Here is a 19,687-nt window from a genome sequence, read left to right on the forward strand (position 1 = left end):
GGGGGCTGTGAGTGAGTGAGAGGTGTGAGTGAGGGAGAGTTGTGAGTGAGGGGGGGGGGGGGGGGGTGTTACCTGTGTGAGTGAGGGAGGGATGTTACCCGTATGAGTGAGGGAGAGGTATTCCCAATGTGAGTGAGAGAGAGGTCTTACCCGTGTGAGTGAGGGAGAGGTGTTACCCGTGTGAGTGAGGGAGATGTGTTACCCGTGTGAGGGAGAGGTGTTACCCGTGTGAGTGAGGGAGAGGTGTTACCCGCGTGAGTGAGGGAGAAGTGTTACCAGTGTGTGTGAGGGAGAGGTGTTACCCGTGTGAGTGAGGGAGAGGTGTTACCCGTGTGAGTGAGGGAGAGGTGTTACCCGTGTGAGTGAGGGACAGGTGTGATTAAGGGAGAGGTGTTACCCGTGTGAGTGAGGGAGAGGTGTTACCCGTGTGAGTAAGGGAGAGGTGTTACCCGTGTGAGTGAGGGGGAGGTGTTACCCGTGTGAGTGAGGGAGAAGTGTTACCTGTGTGAGTAAGGGAGAGGTGTTACCCGTGTGAGTAAGGGAGAGGTGTTACCCGTGTGAGTAAGGGAGAGGTGTTACCCGTGTGAGTAAGGGAGAGGTGTTACCCGTGTGAGTGAGGGAGAGGTGTTACCCGTGTGAGTGAGGGACAGGTGTGATTAAGGGAGAGGTGTTACCCGTGTGAGTGAGGGAGAGGTGTTACCCGTGTGAGTAAGGGAGAGGTGTTACCCGTGTGAGTGAGGGGGAGGTGTTACCCGTGTGAGGGAGAGGTGTTACCCGTGTGAGTGAGGGAAAGGTGTTACCCGTGTGAGTGAGGGACAGGTGTGATTAAAGGGAGAGGTGTTACCCGTGTGAGTGAGGGAAATATTGCTGAGTGCGGCGTTAAACAACAAACCAACTAACCAACCAATTTTAATTTCCACCCACAAAGTAGTAAAAAATAGAAACTTAGCTAAGTTTTATCAAGTATCCGTATTTGCAGAATCAAATTTATTCTATGGGTTAGATCACCCCGAAAAAAATAGAAACTACCCATTATCTTTATGAATTAGGATTTATATTTTCATAGATGTTCATAAATGTTCGAAATTATTTTAAATGAAAACGTTAAAATATTAAACTATATTGGAACAATGTCGTTTCTCGTATGTGTATGTCACCGTTGTTATTTCTTACTTTTCATCCCTCATTTGCTCACCCCCTTAACACTCACTCACTCACTCTACCACTCACTCACTCTACCACTCACTCACTCACTCACTCACTCACTCTACCACTCACTCACTCTACCACTCACTCACTCACTCACTCACTCACTCACTCACTCACTCACTCACTCACTCACTCACTCACTCACTCTACCACTCACTCAGTCACTCACTCACTCACTCACTCACTCATCACTCACTCACTCACTCACTCACTCACTTAACCCTCACTCACTCACTCACTCCACCACTCACTCACTCTACCACTCACTCACTTTTGTCTTAGATACCGGAACAACCTCCATGGACATGTTTACGATCGATGAGATCACCGGAGTCCTATCGACGGCGAGAAACATCGACGCAGATGTCGCAACAAACGGAAGTCTTTATCACGACATCACAATCCGTGCCGAAGACTCAGCTAGTGTTCCGGAATTCACATCGGGCGTCCTGAGAATCTACCTGACCAATTACAATGACAATCCACCCATCTTCACTAAGTCTCTGTACACCATCCGCGTAACATGCTACAGTTTCAACGGCGATGTCGTGTCTTCCGTCCTCGCTAACGACATCGATAATAATACCCTGTATTACAACATCAACGGCAGCAGCAGATACGTGTTCGTCAACCTCACTAGCGGTGGGATCATATTGATATACACGCCAGCGGAACTCGGAATGAAGTCTGTTACTTCCGATATTTTCGTTGTCAAGGTCACGGACAGAGGGGTTCCAGAGCTTCAGGACTACGCTGTTGTCTACCTCCTCTTCACCGACTGTGACAGACCAACGGTATCAACAACTACAACATCGACCAGTGAGAATAATCATGTTTTTTCAAACTATGCATAGTATCTCCCTGTGACTCTAGGGTGCGTACCATACCCGTGAAGATCCGAGTAGAATAGGTCTTCAGATGCTTGTAAAAGGCGACTATGTTTGTCGTAAGAGGCAACTAACGGGATTGGGTGGTCAGGGTCGCTGACTGCATGCATGTCGTATCCCAAATGTGTGGATCGATGCTCATGATATCAGTCACTGGACTGTCTGGTCCAGATTCGATTATTGTTCCGTCGTCATAGAGCTGGAACATTGCTGAGTGCGGCGTTAAACAACAAACGAACAAACAAACGTGTGTAACCGTGTTGCATATACGATTAACCCTATAGAGGAACAAGGCAGAGGGAATAAAACCAAGTTGAACACGAGAAAGCATTTACAATGTCCGCAATAGTAACGCCAACGAGAAGAATGTCTGAGAACAACACATAAAGCACGTATACATGTTACAGTGAGTCTGTGAGAGGGTTTGGTTTTCCGTCGTATTGGCAGTATTTAAGTGATATCCGTTGTGTCAGCCTGATGTGGGAGGAAAGCCTGCAAGTGGTACTGATATTAGACGTTTGCCACTCTAATGAAATCGGGCGGTATGTGCTATGTTAATTAGAACAAGCAAGGTTAAGTAATTCTGTTAAGAAGAGAAGCTTCACTTAATTTATGAGAGCATCTCTAACAAGTTCAAGGTACAAATGCATTTAAGTGGGTATTCTGTTAAAGCTGGAGTTAAAACATTCCAATAGCAAATGGTTAAAATCAGTGGTTGTCAGTTCAGTGCAAATGATTGAAATATTTCCAGCAACACCCACAACAGTCCTGACAACTACACTAGAGGAAACCACACAGCCGTCGACCAATGAGAGTGCGTGTAGACCACCACATGGTCAAGTTATGGAGTTATGGGCCACGAGAACCATCTGTGGTATGCTTGGACTGGGGCTCCTGGGAGCAATAGGGGCCAACATAAGGAACAACCGGTCAGTCCCCCTTCAAGAACCATTGTACATGGCAGGCAAAAAATTCGTTCTTTGTTCATTTACGTCAGCATTAGGCAACCATACTATGTGTGTGATGTTTGAGAATATATGAAATTAATTCTTGGTATCAATAGCGCACTATTCTAAGTCAATTCAGCATAACAAGAAACACCAAGTCAGTATTCCTTGAGCAATAGGGGAAATACTACGTTATTAAATGAGGGAATTATAGGATATATGACACGTATATTACAGTTAACGGTTGAAGTTTATCATTACATTGAGTCTGAACCGACCATTCCTTGTTTTATCACAGTAATGCTGAGGTGATGAGTAAGGTATAACACGGTTAGTGGTTCGAACCAAAGACCTTCCTCTCTCTGAGCAGACGCTCGATCTACTGCACCATGCAGGCGTTTCCATAAAGTAACATAGGTGGCAGAGATCTGCAGTAAGAACTAAGGTATTTTGAATGGTATTGTGCATCTTCACAGATCCATGCCTTTTCTGACAATCACTCTGACGGTAAATGTTTAGAAGCTACTGCTATTATAATTCAATAAGACAGTTTTAAAGAGTGAATGTACTCTTGTACAGTAGAGTGGCGTAGAACCAAGATTCTGTGGTGTTTTCCTAAACCACAACGCTGTGTCACCTTCCTAGTCTTGATGAAGAAAATCTCGTAATATGAAATCAATGAAATTCCAGGGCACGGGCTGCGGCGGCAGTAGATACGATGCGGGCGAAACAGAGGAAAGGTATGATGACCAATACGGCGCTTTATATAATCAGACCACACACACAATAAATCTTAGCAGGAGTACTGCTGTGCGATGTCAGGGAACATAAACTCATGTTTTTTATACAAATTGTGAGTGGCGGGTGCTACCGTTAAGGTAGGACATGCTTACCCATTTCGCGAACACCGGGTGGCATCAATCATTTTCAGTGATCCATTCATATAGTTTTCACATTTTGTCTTTTACATCCAATGGGATCTGTTTCGTCGGATAATCAAGACTGGTTGTTCTCTGGGGTATACGTTTTATATTTAATTGTAGCATTTTGCACATGCTGCTTCTTGTAAACCTCGTTGGCTTTCCAGACAAAAATAAAATTAATAAAACATTGAGAACAGTTTTGAGACTTCCTTAATTTAAAATAACTTCTACATTTAAATGAAACAGATAAACGTTCCGTGTGGAAAATATGTGACGAATAAACCTGACCTCTTTGTAGTCAGTATTTATATTGTGTGAGCACCCATGTGTTACGCCCATGTGATATGTTCCCTGCTGCTGATGCACAAGTGCAAAGGTCTGATATATCGCTCCAACATCCTTAGACAGGGATAACATGACATATGGAGCCCTGAACAATCTCGAGGATAAAAACGTTTATCCTGTTTGTTATGTTTTCTCATCAAAAGTGTTGTCTAATTACTTGTATATGAATATTGTTGTAGGTATCATAATGTCAATAAAAAACAACAACTTTTCCATAATCATAACAAAATTCTACCAAAAACTATATCTTGTGCATGTTTGTATCAATCACCATCATATTGTAATGATACAAGGTGTTTGCGAAAATGTGACGGTATGATGCCCCACAAGTGACACCCGTCAGAAACATATGCAAATCAAAGTAAATTGTTCATCTAAAAGAAAATGGTAACATATGTCAAAATAGTAAAATTGCATAGGACATTGGGTTTTTTGCAAATTTGGAATTTTTTTAAAATCCTTTGAAGCCTTGAATGTTGTAACCTTGATAAAACAACTTGCGAGGAAAAGTTGCATGACACTTTTTGAAATCTTGATAGAAATGGCATGCTCTAGTGTACCTCAATGGAAATATAGACACTAAAAAGCTGGATGTGCTGGAATATTGTTGGACATAAACAGAAAGTTGACTGTTGGAAAATTGAAGTCATATAGCTTATTACCGTATTCGACTTAATAAGCGCCCCGCTCTAATAAGCGCCCACGGCGATATTTGCAAACAATTTGGCTAGTGAACAATCCCAATCAGCACCCCTTCCGATTGATCAATGTACGCAAGACTTATTTATTCGTGCATAATACGCACTCGTGTGTTATATCATCCTTAATTATGGGCAATTCAATTCTTGAAAAATATATCTGTCGTATGTAAACATTTCAGGATGTTTGCATAAACCACGAAATTTACGATCTTTCAACTCAAAATAATATTATAATACCCCCCCCCCTATTTCTAATTTTGAGAGCGCCCTGAGCGCTTATTACGTCGAATACGGTACACATTGTACATTTTATTATGTAAGCCTTTAAGCATTTTAATCTTTTAACAGTTAATGTCAAAATATTCTTTCATGTGTCACCGTTGCCGAGGTCGGCTAAACACCTCCTCAAATCATACATATGAGATGTTGATCCGAGTCGACACGTTGGCGAGAAGTTTAAGATACAAAATTTGAAATCATTAACTCAAGTACGAAGAAAAATAGTTCCATCAATTTTATAAGTACATTAATATACATGTGGTTTCAAGATAATGTAATACACAACCAACGGTTCATTGCTTCAGATAATGGAGAGTGAACGTTGAAACGTTGACCTCAAAAACGTTTTTTTAATAAATCGGGCTTATAGTGGTAATTTATTGGTTCTTATTCCCATTACTATAGCAAACATGGGTGAGTTTATATTAACGTCACATCAGCAATATTTCAGCCATATCGTGATTTTACATCTGATTGAAACACATCCGAGGTTACATACAAATATCATCTCTTAGTGAAGCAGATAACTGGCACTATTGTACAAGTGATACAAGAAATTTGCATGGCCGCTCGTTGTGGGTAACTGGGCTGAAACAGACGTCAGTCACCGAAAATGCAACATTTTCTTTCGAATGTCCTTATTTTGCCTAGTTGTGCAGATTTAGATTCAGTTTTATTGTGCACATTTTTGCAGATACTTTAAACGTTTGGTCTAATTCTCACCATGCAATGGTCCTACGTATCTTGAACCACGTCAACTGATAACCTGACAGTGTTTGTGTTTCAGTCGCACCCCTAAGTGTTCTGGATAGAGGGAACACAGCGGAAAAGAAAATCAGAGTACGTGATCTTGTGAGTACTATAACCGGGTGTTCAAAACCACTGGGTCTTTAGTTTGTTGTGACAGGCAGACCGAAGGAAGGCTACACATTACATATGAACGTAAGCAATATGGTGCCTGTAAATTTTATTGGTCCTCTGTTTAACATCTCACTTAGCAATGTTCCACTGATATATGACAGCTGTCTTTAAATAACATTGTCTTTACCAGAGTGTGATTGATATTATGAGCATATGCCTCGCCGTCGGGGTTTGATGACACACGAACCTGACCATCTCGTCAATTTAGTCGTTCTCTGGACAAACAAAGGATGCTTAATGTAAGGATAAGAATCTTCTCAATTTCATATCAAAGTAGCTTTATGCCGTTTGGGGGATGTTAATAAGATACCAGGTTCGCTTCATCTGACGGTACAAAGTATCGTTCTTGTCGTTCAACACCTATGGATGTGTGACTGACGACTAGACTTGAACTGAAAACGATCACCAATACGTGACACATAGTTCTCAGTAGACATTTGTGAAAACACGTTCTAAGACATTTTATTGGTATTGTTTGTTTGGCTTTTAGTAATTTCAAACATTATTCTGATTTTAACAGATAGCGGGTGAGACTGACGGAGGACCGCCAGGTTTCGGGAAAGATATGCTTACCTCCAGCGCTCCAGTGGGTCATCCAACCATGAAATATCACCCCTAAATCAGGGAACCAATAAATCTAAATACAGTCCCTTTGACATAAGAACAGACTTGATTTGGTTGTTGATCAAATCTGTGATGTTGGTGTGTTATTTTGAAAGGGACATTTGATTTGGTACCTTCCAACGAAATGCCTCTATTCTCTGGAAGCGATGCTATAATTTAAATGTTTCCTTACACCTTTTACTGTCACAATCATAACAAACCATATTACATTCAAGGACGGAATATTAACTAAAAATGGCAGAAACGTATTTAATATACGTATTTAAATGGCTACAAATGTCTACTAAATGTTTACATTTCCTGAATGTGATAGGTGAATGTGTAAAATACTTACCTTTTCCGTCACAGAGATACGATCAGTATACTGATACATTATGCAACCAGCATACCATGAAAAGGTAAAAACTATACATTTGCATATGTTCAGACTGTACATGAAGATATCTACGGGCAAAGATACCTCTATATATATATCTTCAAGCTACCGGTACCTTATAGCAAATTATGTCCACATTTCAGACAAGTGCGTTCCTTACCCTGTCGCATGCAACGTTCAAATCTGACGATCACACTTCGGATATATACTACCTTCTCTTGTATTTATATGTTTTCTTCTGTAAATGCCTTTTGTGTAAATGGTGTTGTATTCAATTGTGAAATATTCACTTTCTGTCGGCTATTACTGTCACAGGTAAGTGCCTCGTCAATCTGATTGTTCCCGAAAGCCGTTTTTGAAACGTTTGATTTCAACGTACTGATCAATTCACGATATGATCATGAAGGAAATACTTACTGTACCTACAACTTTTAAAAACTAAAACTATATTCCAGTTGGTTACTTTACATTATCGTGAAAAATCTTAATTTTGTATTTTGGCATTCAATTTTGGTGTCATACTCCTAAATCATTTGATACACATTTTGTCTCTTGGAACTAAAAGAATATATTTAAATTTGTTTTGTACTAATAGTCCTTATGTATGGATGGTATTGTGTGTTGTGGGCATTTTATTTTCTATATCGCTGTGTAAGAGAAGTTGTCTTTAGCAATTTGGCAACTTAATGAAAGTGCTGTCGTCTAGGAGCTGAGGATTAAAAACAGATCAAATAAGTTTAGAAGAAATGTTTTGAATTATTGATCAGTGGCTGTGTTGAAGAAATTAAGTTTAACTCATATTGCAGTCGTGTGATGTTGATAGTACATGTAACTGACACACTGCTATTGTTTAATCTGATACCTACTTGAAATATGCAGTGCTGCACCGTCCGATTGTCGTCCATCATTAACTTATATATTTTCGACATCTCCACTAGACCTACAAAACATGAAGTTGAAGCTGTGCATGGATTGTCCAAACTATGATGACTCTAATAACTAGTAAAAATAATTCTTAGCGATTTACAAATGGCCAACACAAGTTGCCATGTTGAAAGGGTCGATAGGCAGTAAGAATGTGCCATTCGGAATACTACGTTGTTTTGTGCACAATCTAATTTGTGCTCCCCTTGTACTAGTTATACTGCATTTTCGACACCCTTCTGAAACCTCGGTTTATGAGTGAGTGAGTTAAAGTTTAACCTCGCATCTGCATTATTTCAGCATTATAGCGACTCGGTTTATGAAGCTGACATAATGTGTATATGACCCGAACATTGGTATATTTTAGTGCTCACAGAATTCCAATCCGACTTTATACCACATCCCCACTGCAGTCATTTGAAAATATCATGTTTATGTTGTTGTCCTTTGTTTAACCATAACTGCATGTATCATAGTGACATGTCAAATGCAGTATGGATATGTTATTTGCTTATGCAGTACGTGACCTGTTTTGTACCGTTGTGGCTTCTTGGTACCTTGCCTTGCAAGGTATAATGTGTATCTATATAATAACATCACCATGATATACAAGTGGACTAGCACCATAAAACAGGTATACGTCCGGACGAGTACACACAGACATACACATGTGTTTACACGTCGCTACATAAGACATAATTCTCAACGTAACGTTAAACTCTAGTTCAAATCACCGTCCATGTATACATGTGTAGTTTAATAGGCATGTTGTGATGAGGTCAGTTATATAGAGACAGGTAAACTACAGGCTCTAGTATTCACATGCATACACAATTGTGCTGTATGTTCAAAAGTTTTATTTGCAATTGCTTATAGTTTCCGCCCAACACTAAACATCAAATGTAGGTCGTCGATTACATCCACATAATGTTTTTTTCAATAAAACATATGTTAATCATTTCGATATATTTACTGTTTTCACTCTGTGGTGCAGTTGGGAAATATATATTTCCTAACAAAATCACATTTGTATTCATAGGTTATTCCAAAGCGTTTATCCGTTTTTCATTCTTATGAATAAATAGTCTAATACACGTCGTCCAGATTATCATAGTTAACGCATTTTAAGAAAATAAGGGACTTGTTTAGGTCAGCGAATGATGTGAATATAAAGAGAATCCAAATTTTTCTATTTGTAGACAGTAATTAGCAGTGTCTACAGTGTAAAAAGTACTGCTAACAGCTTCAGTAGTAGAGCCATTAGTGGTGTCATTTGATTGTGACGTCATGGTAACCAGTGACGTCACAATGGTCTGCAAATCCTTGTCATGTACTTTCATTGCAGCGATATCTACAGTGTAGTTATCGCTTGATCTTATCCAAGCGATATCTCCTGTGGGAGCCAGTTTTGGATGAATAATTCATTACCTCCATACACTTTCAGATCAATATTAATGGATGAAGGAATAACGCATGATAAACAACTATTGGCAGGATAACATGTTATAACATATCTAAAACAACCAACCCAATAATGAATAAAATTACCATCATCAAAGCGAGTTTATAGAGAAAGTCAATTGGAAGGGACACATCCTAGAACACATAAATAGTCATATCTTTTAAATTACCATTAATTGGTTAAGGATGTCGTAAACATATTTAAATAAAGGCAACAACAACTAAAATGCACTTTCCATAAACATATAAAATCCCATTGTACAATTCCGACGAATAACTGTTGTACATCTGTTTCGAAAAGTGTGACCAAGACATGTGTAATACATTTACTGAAAACATCAAACTTCCAAATAATGACAACAAAGCGATTTGAATTATCGCTTTTGGATATCATGTAGTGTGAACAATGACTTGCAAATTTTTCGATTACGATTGTTTTTCCTTTCATTGGAACAATGATAATTTCGCGCTTCAACAGTTTTGTTAAAATAATATTTTCTATATGTATAATGTGCATGTGACATACAATGATAGAACGATAATTGATATCTATTACACATGCGTATGCATGTACATTATCTAATACTCGTTGTCGATGTCCTTCGCAAATTAAATCTTATTACGAGATGGGGTGAATTTTTTCAACATTCTACAATGCTAATTTAACATTAATTTTTTGTAGAGGGTACAATCTTATATGATAATTCTATAAGTTTCATTTGAGATATGATCTGTAGGGATTATCTGTAGAGAAAACACTTTGTTTGTTTCGCCCAAAGATATTATAGTCTGCATTGTGTATGTATAGACTGATAGACAAGGGTGCACGGTATTACGGGTATATCGGTATATTGAGGTTCATTCTTTCCGTGCTACGTATCACAATATCATGTGTTAATGCCCGGAGTATCGGGTGATTTCAAACAGCGATTTTTTATCATGTGTTTTATGTTATACACTTGCCAAATACATGTATTTTCGAAATGTTTCCGTAATTCCAAAATGCAAGTTCGCATTCTGGAGTTCCTCTGTGGCAGTGGTGTAACGGAGCATGCATCCGTGCGTATTTATTGAATGAGTGAACATTGTGATGTTCCAGGATCTTGTTTTGTTCAATTTATGAACATTAATTCCTGCATTGATGTTTCGAATTGCTTCTGAATTCAAATTCAATATATTATTATATATCGCAATGTTACGGAAGCCTTTTAGGGCCATGTGTTTTTTTTAAATATTTCGATACTATCTTGAAGTTTCAACTTCTGTATCTTGAAATTTCAACTTAGTATCTTGAAATTTCAAGATAGTATCGACATTTTTTTTTAAATGGCCGTACAACGTGGTGACGTACGTAAATAAATAAGCAAAGCATTCTATAAAACGCACAGAAAGGCTTCCATTTGGCCAGTACGGATACGTCAGATACGTCAGATACAAAGGCAAGTAACCTACACACTGAAGTAGTTTTACATAAGGTGAGGTGAGGTGAAATGGGGTTTAACGTCGCGTCCAAGATTATAGTTATAAGTTTATATCGACGTGCATGTACGTGTGTGTGTTTGTGTGGTTGCCTGTACTAGTCCGGACTGATGCCGATTTATAGTGCTGAGATATCATGCCGCAGTTTAACATGAATACCCCACTCAGACACAGTATACTGACTCCGAGCCGACCAGTCCTTGTTTTAGCCCCTTAATGCCGAGCGCCAGACAGGGTACCAACAAGTACCATCTTTTAACGTCTTTTGGTATGACGCGGGCGGGGATCGAACCCCGGATCGAACCCCGGACCTTCCGCTCTCCGGGCAGACGCTCTACCACTAGACCACGGAGGCGGTCAGATTTACATAAAGATACCAGGAAGGTCATTTCACAATAATTGACGTCCTTCGAACCGATACCCTGACAACTCACTCAAACCCACAAACCACGCATCTTTCACGTCTGTCCGCAGGCAGACGCTTTCATGAATCATTTTACTCGCTAAATATAGAATGCGACCGACATCTGGATGAAATGGGAAAGCACATTTAGACAATGGAGTGTGTATATTTTCAGTGACATGCCGTAATTTTCGAGGCTGTCATGTTTCTTGTCCCTTGCAGTTTTATGTATAATCTATGCATAAATCGTGGGATGAACACCAATGAATTACGGTATTAATTTCATTTACATAAAACAGATACTGTTCAGTGTAGATAAGCGATTTCAACATTCTATAATATTCAAAAAATCTTTGATAATATCAACGAAAAGGGCCACACGGTTGCAAATAAATATGTTTTATCCTCTGTAAAAAAGAATTGATACCCTTTCAGATTGTACAGATCGTTCATACCAAACATTTCCAAAACCATATATATATAACAATAATAGGATAAATAACAGGATAAATCATCCGTATGTTCACAAATAGGGAAACGTGTTTTATTCTTTCACAAGAATTTTAGCAGAGATTTCTTGTGATTGTGGAAAGGGTTTTGTCATTTAAATACTCTGCAAAACAAAAGAAACGCAAAAGTGATTTTAGTTAAGAAATAAGCGATGTGTTAGGAGTTGCTTCTTGTACAATAAAACACTGCAGGGAGAATAAACCTTGTGGGGCGCAGCCGTTTATTTCTTATTTGAGATACCAGCATCGTGTACAGCGTCTTTAAAGATGTTGATAAAATGTACAAGTTTTAACATTATTTACCCAAATTTTAATAATGATGACTCCCTAAATGGAATCCGATTCGGAAATGTCGGGAAAATTCATTTTACGAACATGTGCGTTAATTATGATATTTCCCGCATATCCTCACAATCTTCAGGTCTGTTATCTGTACCTTTTCACCCAATACCGACTGGTATCTCTCACCCGCTTTTGGATAAAATTGTTCGGCCACCGTGTTTATCTGTGTAGCCCAGTTACATCTATTGGGCACAATTTACTTGACACTTCCCTCTCAAAAATAACGTTGTCCAATATATGACGTAATCAAGCTGCGACCGCATATTCGAATCTCAAGAAATGACGTCATGATAGAACAATGTGTTATCGTGAAATAAACAACGCTTCGCTCTTCATTGTTCTTTGTGATTTAGCGCGTAGCTATCTTATATATGTATATCATATATTATCATATTTATAATCATCAGTTGGTAATAGATTGCTCATAATTGGCACAAATCACTGTCATTGACCCAGGTTCCATATGGCACACATGGAACAGTAGATTTGCAAGGTGAAGGTTATCTGTTCTCAATAGCTTGTATGGAAGCAATCAAATGCCGAGTTGTTCATCCACTCTGCCTGCAATGTTTGTGCCAACTGTCGGAGGTTCTGTGGTTGTTGCTGACGTGCTTGCAGTCGTCGATCCAGTGCATCTAAAACATGTTCGATTAGGTTTAAATCAGGAGATCTGGATTCCTGAAAAAGGCTTTTGTCAGTCTTGCTGTGTGAGGTCGGGCGTTGTCTTGTTGGAAAATGTTGTTCGCTTCTTGCATAATCGGAAGGACGTGTGGCCGAAGAATGTTATCCGTGTAACGTTGTGCCGTTACATTCCATTGAAGTTGCTCCAAGATTGTTCTACGAGTGTCGGATATGTTTGCTCACATCATCTCACGATCACCACCAAATCTGTCCACTTCCTGTATACAGTGTCGTGCATAACGTTGCACGCGGTGCCTGTAAACACGAGGTCTCCATTGCAGTTGTGGCCATACTCTGTGCTCTTGACACTATTGACGTCGCAGCCGACGATGCAGGTCCGTCAAAATGATAACTAGAACTGGTCATCTGGCGAGAATACCTTCGGCGTTGTTGCGTTGGACTTTCGTCAGTCGTGGCATGTTTCGGTATTCACTTGCTGAAAAGCGTTTTTTTAAAGCCCAACAAGTGATGTTGCACGTGCATGTTATTGTTGTGTGCTTTGCCGACAGGCTCTCAAGTGGTTGTGATTTAGCGATTTTTCCATTTTTTCACCAAATGTTTGCAGAACCTCATTTTTTCCACACAAATCAATCCAAATCCATGCAGAAATGACCAATTCATGTTTTGTATGAAGTTTGTATGGATGTGGGCGACACTGTCAGATATTAACGATTTTACGTCTGTTGCGTTTCTTTTTTGCAGAGTCTATTTTCGAATATTTTTCATATCAAAAGCTGTTGGTCATAAATAATGGAATATACCAAAACATTGAACAAAAGGAACATGTATAAAATGTCACTCCTGATCTCATTCCACAAAGCAATCTTAGCACTACTGCAACCGTAAGTCGATATTCAAGTATGGGAGTTACGACAATCGTGGCGCTAAGATCATTTGTGACATGAGGCCTTGTACCTTGATGGCGTCTTCGTAACTTTGCAAGTGAACTGGGATTTCGGGATGGTGACTGAAATATTTCTCGGCGTCTCTCAAGTGTTCAAATATGCCATTGCTGTCAACTGAAACAAAGTCCGAAGCCCTTCCTGAGTACAAGGCGTCTACAACAACTAAGATAAATAGAGTCAGGGAAACGACTCAACATATCAACCTGGGATGAACTAATTTACATTTGGGGTTTACTCTGTTTGTTGTTTAACGCCGCACTCAGCAATAATCCAGCTATATGACGGCTGTCTGTAAATAATCGAGTCTGGACCAGAAAATCCAGAGATTACCATCATGAGTATCGATCTATGTAATTGGGATACGATCACATACATCAGCCAAGTCGGCGAGCCTGACCACCCGATCCCGTTAGTCGCCTCTAAAGACAAGCATGGGTTGCATGAAGACCTATCCTAACTCGGGTCTTCACGGGTTCACTATACATTACTTTACATTCACAATCTGCACTTCCATCAATCTACCATCAATATTGTGTTGATTGGCATCACAATTCTTAACAATAATGCGTACATTCCATCAATACCACGGTATGCTTTAGTGAGTGTAGTTTGATGCCACTTTTATAAACAATCCAGCATTAACGCGGCCGGGGAATTATCCATCTGGGGAATTAACGCTGGGCCTTCGACACACACACACTGCATATGTACACATTTGAACCAAAAATTCATTGTCTAATTCATAATATACGGAACGAGTATTGTCGTCAACATGCACGCCATCCATTTAGATTTATAAAAACAAGGAGAATCGGTACTGAAATAACATCTTTGGTTTTCCAGCGCTTGTTGGTATCAAAATATCATGTAAGATGTGCTTTGAGAATACTTCGTTTCAAAAAAATAATCTCTCTTTATTAATGAATCAATCTTTAAATTAGCTTTAGTATAAAGGGTTCAGAAATTTCAGACCTGTTCCATCCAAGAAGAGATAAAGATAATCCTCAAACGATCCCATATATCTTCCAAAGGGCAAGGGTCTGTCATAGTAGAGTTTGTACAGAGAGACAGCAACATCTTTTGGGTCTCGCAAGGTGTAGATGACTTTGCACTTCAGTGCTGCCACATCATCTGGAGAGTCGGACAGCTTCATGTGAGAGTTGACGATGCGGGGTGATGGCAGCTGGGCTAGTTCGTCATGAGGAGTTAATTCCATGAGATCCTTGGCTCTTTGGATGGTCTCAGCTTTACCATTAAGAAGCATGCTTGCCATTTCGAATGTCCAGTTTGTCCCTTCAAAAAGGAAGAATAACATGTCGAATCCTAAACGAAGTTACTTCTATAATACTTCTATAAAGTTACAGCAGCATCACGAGGGGAACATAGGCTTTTATGCGTCCTGCGTTAGGTTTTATATCATGAGCCGAAGGCGGCGTGTGTTCGGGGGACGCATAAAACCCCATGTACACCGAGTGATCCTGCTACAACGAATTTATCTTACCGACTTGATTAATATGACATCGTAAAAGAATTTAAACAAATTCAAAATGGATCGAAAACAGCTGTTAGATAGAGCTGAGGCTACGTGACTTCCATTGATTCGGAAAAAAAACGTGCGGCGTTTTTCTTTGAAGCGGGGTATAAGGGATTAATTCTGTCTCTCTGATATCCACGTGCAGCCTGTCGTGATTTGCTCGTAGCGGGTTATAAAAGAATTATTACCCGCTGAGACATTCATTCCCCTCCAAGGGGGGGTACACAGTCTTTTATCAAGATCACATGGACTAATCTGATCTCATCATTCTGAATTGGAGGTATACATTTTAGACTCCTGATTGCTCCGCTAGCAGTACCAAGTTTCCAGTGAATGTTAAACAAATGAAAATATTTATTTCAGAGCTCTTCTTTCACTAAGACACCCGGTGGACAATTTTTAATATAAAAAAGTACAAAAGAAAGTACACACCCCTAAAATATCATATATTACGCATATGGTTGAAAAAGTTGTTACATTTTTGGTGCTATCGTAATATAATGAACAAAACCATTGAGAGCATATCGCAGAAACGTAACCTTGACATTATGATAGGCAACAAAAGCACACATTGTGAAAATGGCAATTTTCTCCATTTGCACGTGCAATATGCGTAGAAACAGTATAAAAGGCAGTGGATTCTATCGTTCATTACACATTCAACGAAAAAAACACAAGACAAATGCCACGTTTAACAGCAGCGGAGCGAGAGAGAGCCGTGGGAATGTCCCAAGTGGGGGCGTCGAACAGTCACATCGCAAGGACCCTTGGCTGCACCAGGCAAACCATTATCAGACTCCTTCGTCGTGTCAACCAGACTGGCCAGACATCCGACCGCCCAAGAAGAGGAAGCCCGAGAGTGACGACCCCTGCAGAAGACCGGTACATACGCACATTACACCTGCGCAACAGGTTCCTCACCATGGCATCAACAGCGTCGACAGCGTTAGGTCACCACATCAGCAGGAACACAGTCATGAGACGACTACGAGCTGCCGGTATCCGGGCTTATCGACAATTCCGTGGGATGACCTTGACCGCTCAACACCGTATCAGCCGTCTTCGCTGGGCAAGAAGAGTCAGACGCTGGCAACGTCGTGACTGGTCACGAGTCCTCTTTACCGATGAAAGTCGATTCAACCTCTACCATGCTGACGGTAGAGTGAGAGTCTACCGACGTAGAGGCGAGCGACTGGCTGGAACATGTGTCCAACAATTTCATCCTTTTGGCGGAGGCAGCGTTATGGTTTGGGGAGGCATTTGCGGCGAGCAGAAGACGGATTTGGTCATTCTCCACCAGACCCTGACAGCCCAGAGGTACAGGGACCAAGTGTTACAGCCGGTGGTGATCCCCTTCATGCAGAGGCAAAGGCAGGGGTTTCTTTTTCAGCAAGATAACGCCCGACCACACACCGCTAGACTCACTATGGACTTCCTGAACCGTCAGAACATTCAGCTTTTGCCTTGGCCGTCACGCTCTCCGGACTTGTCACCCATTGAACACCTGTGGGACCATCTCGGTAGACAGTTGCGACGACGTGCACAGCCACCAACCACCATACCACAGCTGGAACAGGCTCTGAGAGAAGAGTGGCAGCGGATCCCTAATGACGTCATCCGACGGTTGACCTTTTCCATGAGAAGGCGTGTCCTGGCTTGCATTAACTCAAATGGGGGCCATACGAGGTACTGAGACCACTCGCATGGCCTTCATACCTGGGACTGTCATCATTTCTACAAGTGTGATTTTTGATGAGTGACCGCCTATGGACGTTATTGTCAACTGAAAAGTTTTATGTGGCCACAAATCTTTAAATCCATTCTAAACATGTTTGAAAATGACTCAACAATGACATTATACATTACAATCACAAGAAAGTTTGCCCTGTCTTCTTTTACTGTCAGAATAGTGGGGTGTGTACTTTCTTTTGTACTTCAGTTTAGATAGAGTATTGTTAAATTTAGTACACTAGGTTCAGATAATATTACCGAGCAAGGGGTACTTACGATTATGTTCATATTCTTTAAATTACATGGACATACTCATTTTACTTACAGCTGAGCTTTCCATTCCAGGTTACACCATCAAGACCTGGTCAAATCATTTTAGAATTCTAGAAATTTAAGGCACAAATTCAGAGGAATTTACTGAATATGACACATGTAAAAAAAATTACGACAGACATTTACTCATTTGACACATTAATCACAAACATTGTGACTGACGTAATTCACTTAATGACTTGTACCACATGTTCCTGTGTCTTTTCAGGTTGACAATTGACTTGCCTTTGCATGTCTTTGTGGCTGGTGCCACAAGTGAGCCAGAATAGCTTAACCTTTCGCGAACAGCAAGTATCATCACTATTTGATGGTGAACACATGCTCGTACAATCGTACAATCGGTTTTTAGCATGTATTTTGTTTGTGATTATTGAATGAATTTTGTCACTAGTATTTATTGTCAACATGATGCGCGATGCTATCCATTATTACAACCTCTACATGGATATTTCACCCTGCTTTACTCAATGGCGCTCGGACGTAATGGATCGGACGGTCATAATCGGTGACTTGCTTCTCTGCTGGCATTGTAGACGTGGACCATTGCTCATGATACTGATGACCAGAGTTTCTGATCACTAGAATGTCTGGTGGGTGCTAACGGTACAGCAAGACTCGCCTACCCTTTCCACGAACACCTGGTGTAATCACTCATTGATATAACTTTCATCACTTTTTCGCTTTTTACTCAAAGTGGAATCTGTTTCGGTGGATTATCGGAACTGATTAATTTCTGGCTTTAACATTTTGAATTTACCTGTACGAGGATATCCAGCGAAGTATATGTCATCTAGCCTCATGTTGAAACCTCTGATTTGTTGAAGTACATCGACTTTAAACATAGGTGTGTAATGTACCCCTTGGAATAGTTGATACTTTGTACTGTGGCCACTTCGATCTGTTACTGTAGCGGTGTGCTGTCCTCTAGAATCTATTTCTAATACCTTCCCAGATACCTAGGAAAGAGGCTAGTTTATATATTTCATGTAACTGTAAAATTTCGATATCAGTAATCCTCAAACACTATTGTCCTCATACAGTTTTTAAAAAGGAGATGGCAAAATGAAAACCTATCATGATACATTCAATTCGTTTATCATTAAGATCTCATCGTCTACTTTGATCAAAATCTCCCTCTCGTTCACATATCAGTTAACTGTTCCCTGAAAGCCTCTAAAAGCCTCTGAGTTTGGAGACACGTTAGCCTCCACATGTTCGTTCGCCTGGCAGTAGGTTCTAAACTCATAGCTCATGCATTTATTAAAATCATAATGGAGATGTGCGATCATAGCAATAATTGTTGTTTTGAAAGCCTCTTGTCTTAGATGATTGTGAATCTCATAAAACATGAACTTCGAAGTAAAGTATTATTTTATCGAGCATGTAGGCATCCCCACAATACTAAGTGCTACAGTAATACGAATACGATCGACAATCCTGCCTCTACGCTATACAAATAACATTCATGACCGTATCTGGGTCATCAGCCAGCTAAACATAAACTAATTCAGCAACATTATAGTGAGACGAAATGCTTTTCGCTGTGTTAACTTACACTGAAGGTCCCCTGTTGAGCGTTCGCTTCATCCATGATGATGTGTTTTCTGTAATACACGGAAGATTCAGACTGGCCTGACACTATCGTGTCAGACTGGCCTGACACTATCGTGACTACACTCTAACAATATGGCGAAGGGTCGCAGGTCATGAAAGCTGGATTTGAAGTTACCGTATACTTTCTGATCCATTCTCAATTTTTTCAATATATAAGGTACAGCCGTGTGAAATTCAACATGAGGAACCAAGTGTCCTGAATATTTTGTTGCTGCTTTTTGTTGGGAGTGAGCGAGTATTGATTCTTTTTAGTAATATTTAAGAAATATCACGGCGGGGAACATCACATAGGGTGTACGCATGTGGGGAATCGAACCCGGGCCTACCCCACCGCCCCGCACTTTGTCACAAGTCATGATCTCCATCTTACTCACATTAGAAACAGACCCGTGAAGATCTTGGTTAAATAGGTCTTCAGCAACTCATGCTTGTCATTAGAGGCGACGAATGGGACTCGCTGACTTGTTTGATGCATGTCATCGTATCCCAATTGCGTGGATCGATGCACGTGATATTAATCAGAGGATTGTCTGTTCCAAGGTCGATTATTTACAGGACC

General features: G+C 40.2%; 1 protein-coding gene and 1 pseudogene across 1 annotated transcript in view; one reads left to right on the plus strand and one right to left on the minus strand.

The window, feature by feature from the left end:
• Positions 1-6,831, plus strand: part of LOC139461574 (protocadherin Fat 4-like) — a 65,442-nt gene extending 58,611 nt beyond the window's left edge. Inside the window, exons 44-48 of the mRNA XM_071243052.1 lie at positions 1,492-2,028; positions 2,848-3,025; positions 3,734-3,783; positions 6,079-6,143; positions 6,733-6,831. Of these exons, the coding sequence (XP_071099153.1) occupies positions 1,492-2,028; positions 2,848-3,025; positions 3,734-3,783; positions 6,079-6,143; positions 6,733-6,831 (929 nt within the window). The remainder of the gene's footprint in view (positions 1-1,491; positions 2,029-2,847; positions 3,026-3,733; positions 3,784-6,078; positions 6,144-6,732) is intronic.
• Positions 6,832-13,878: 7,047 nt separating this feature from the next.
• On the minus strand, positions 13,879-19,222 carry LOC139461912 (amine sulfotransferase-like; annotated as a pseudogene).
• Positions 19,223-19,687: the final 465 nt, after the last annotated feature.

Source organism: Haliotis cracherodii, unplaced genomic scaffold (genome assembly GCF_022045235.1).
Source record: "Haliotis cracherodii isolate W230 unplaced genomic scaffold, xgHalCrac1.p SCAF_15, whole genome shotgun sequence".
Classification (NCBI taxonomy): Eukaryota; Metazoa; Mollusca; class Gastropoda; order Lepetellida; family Haliotidae; genus Haliotis; species Haliotis cracherodii.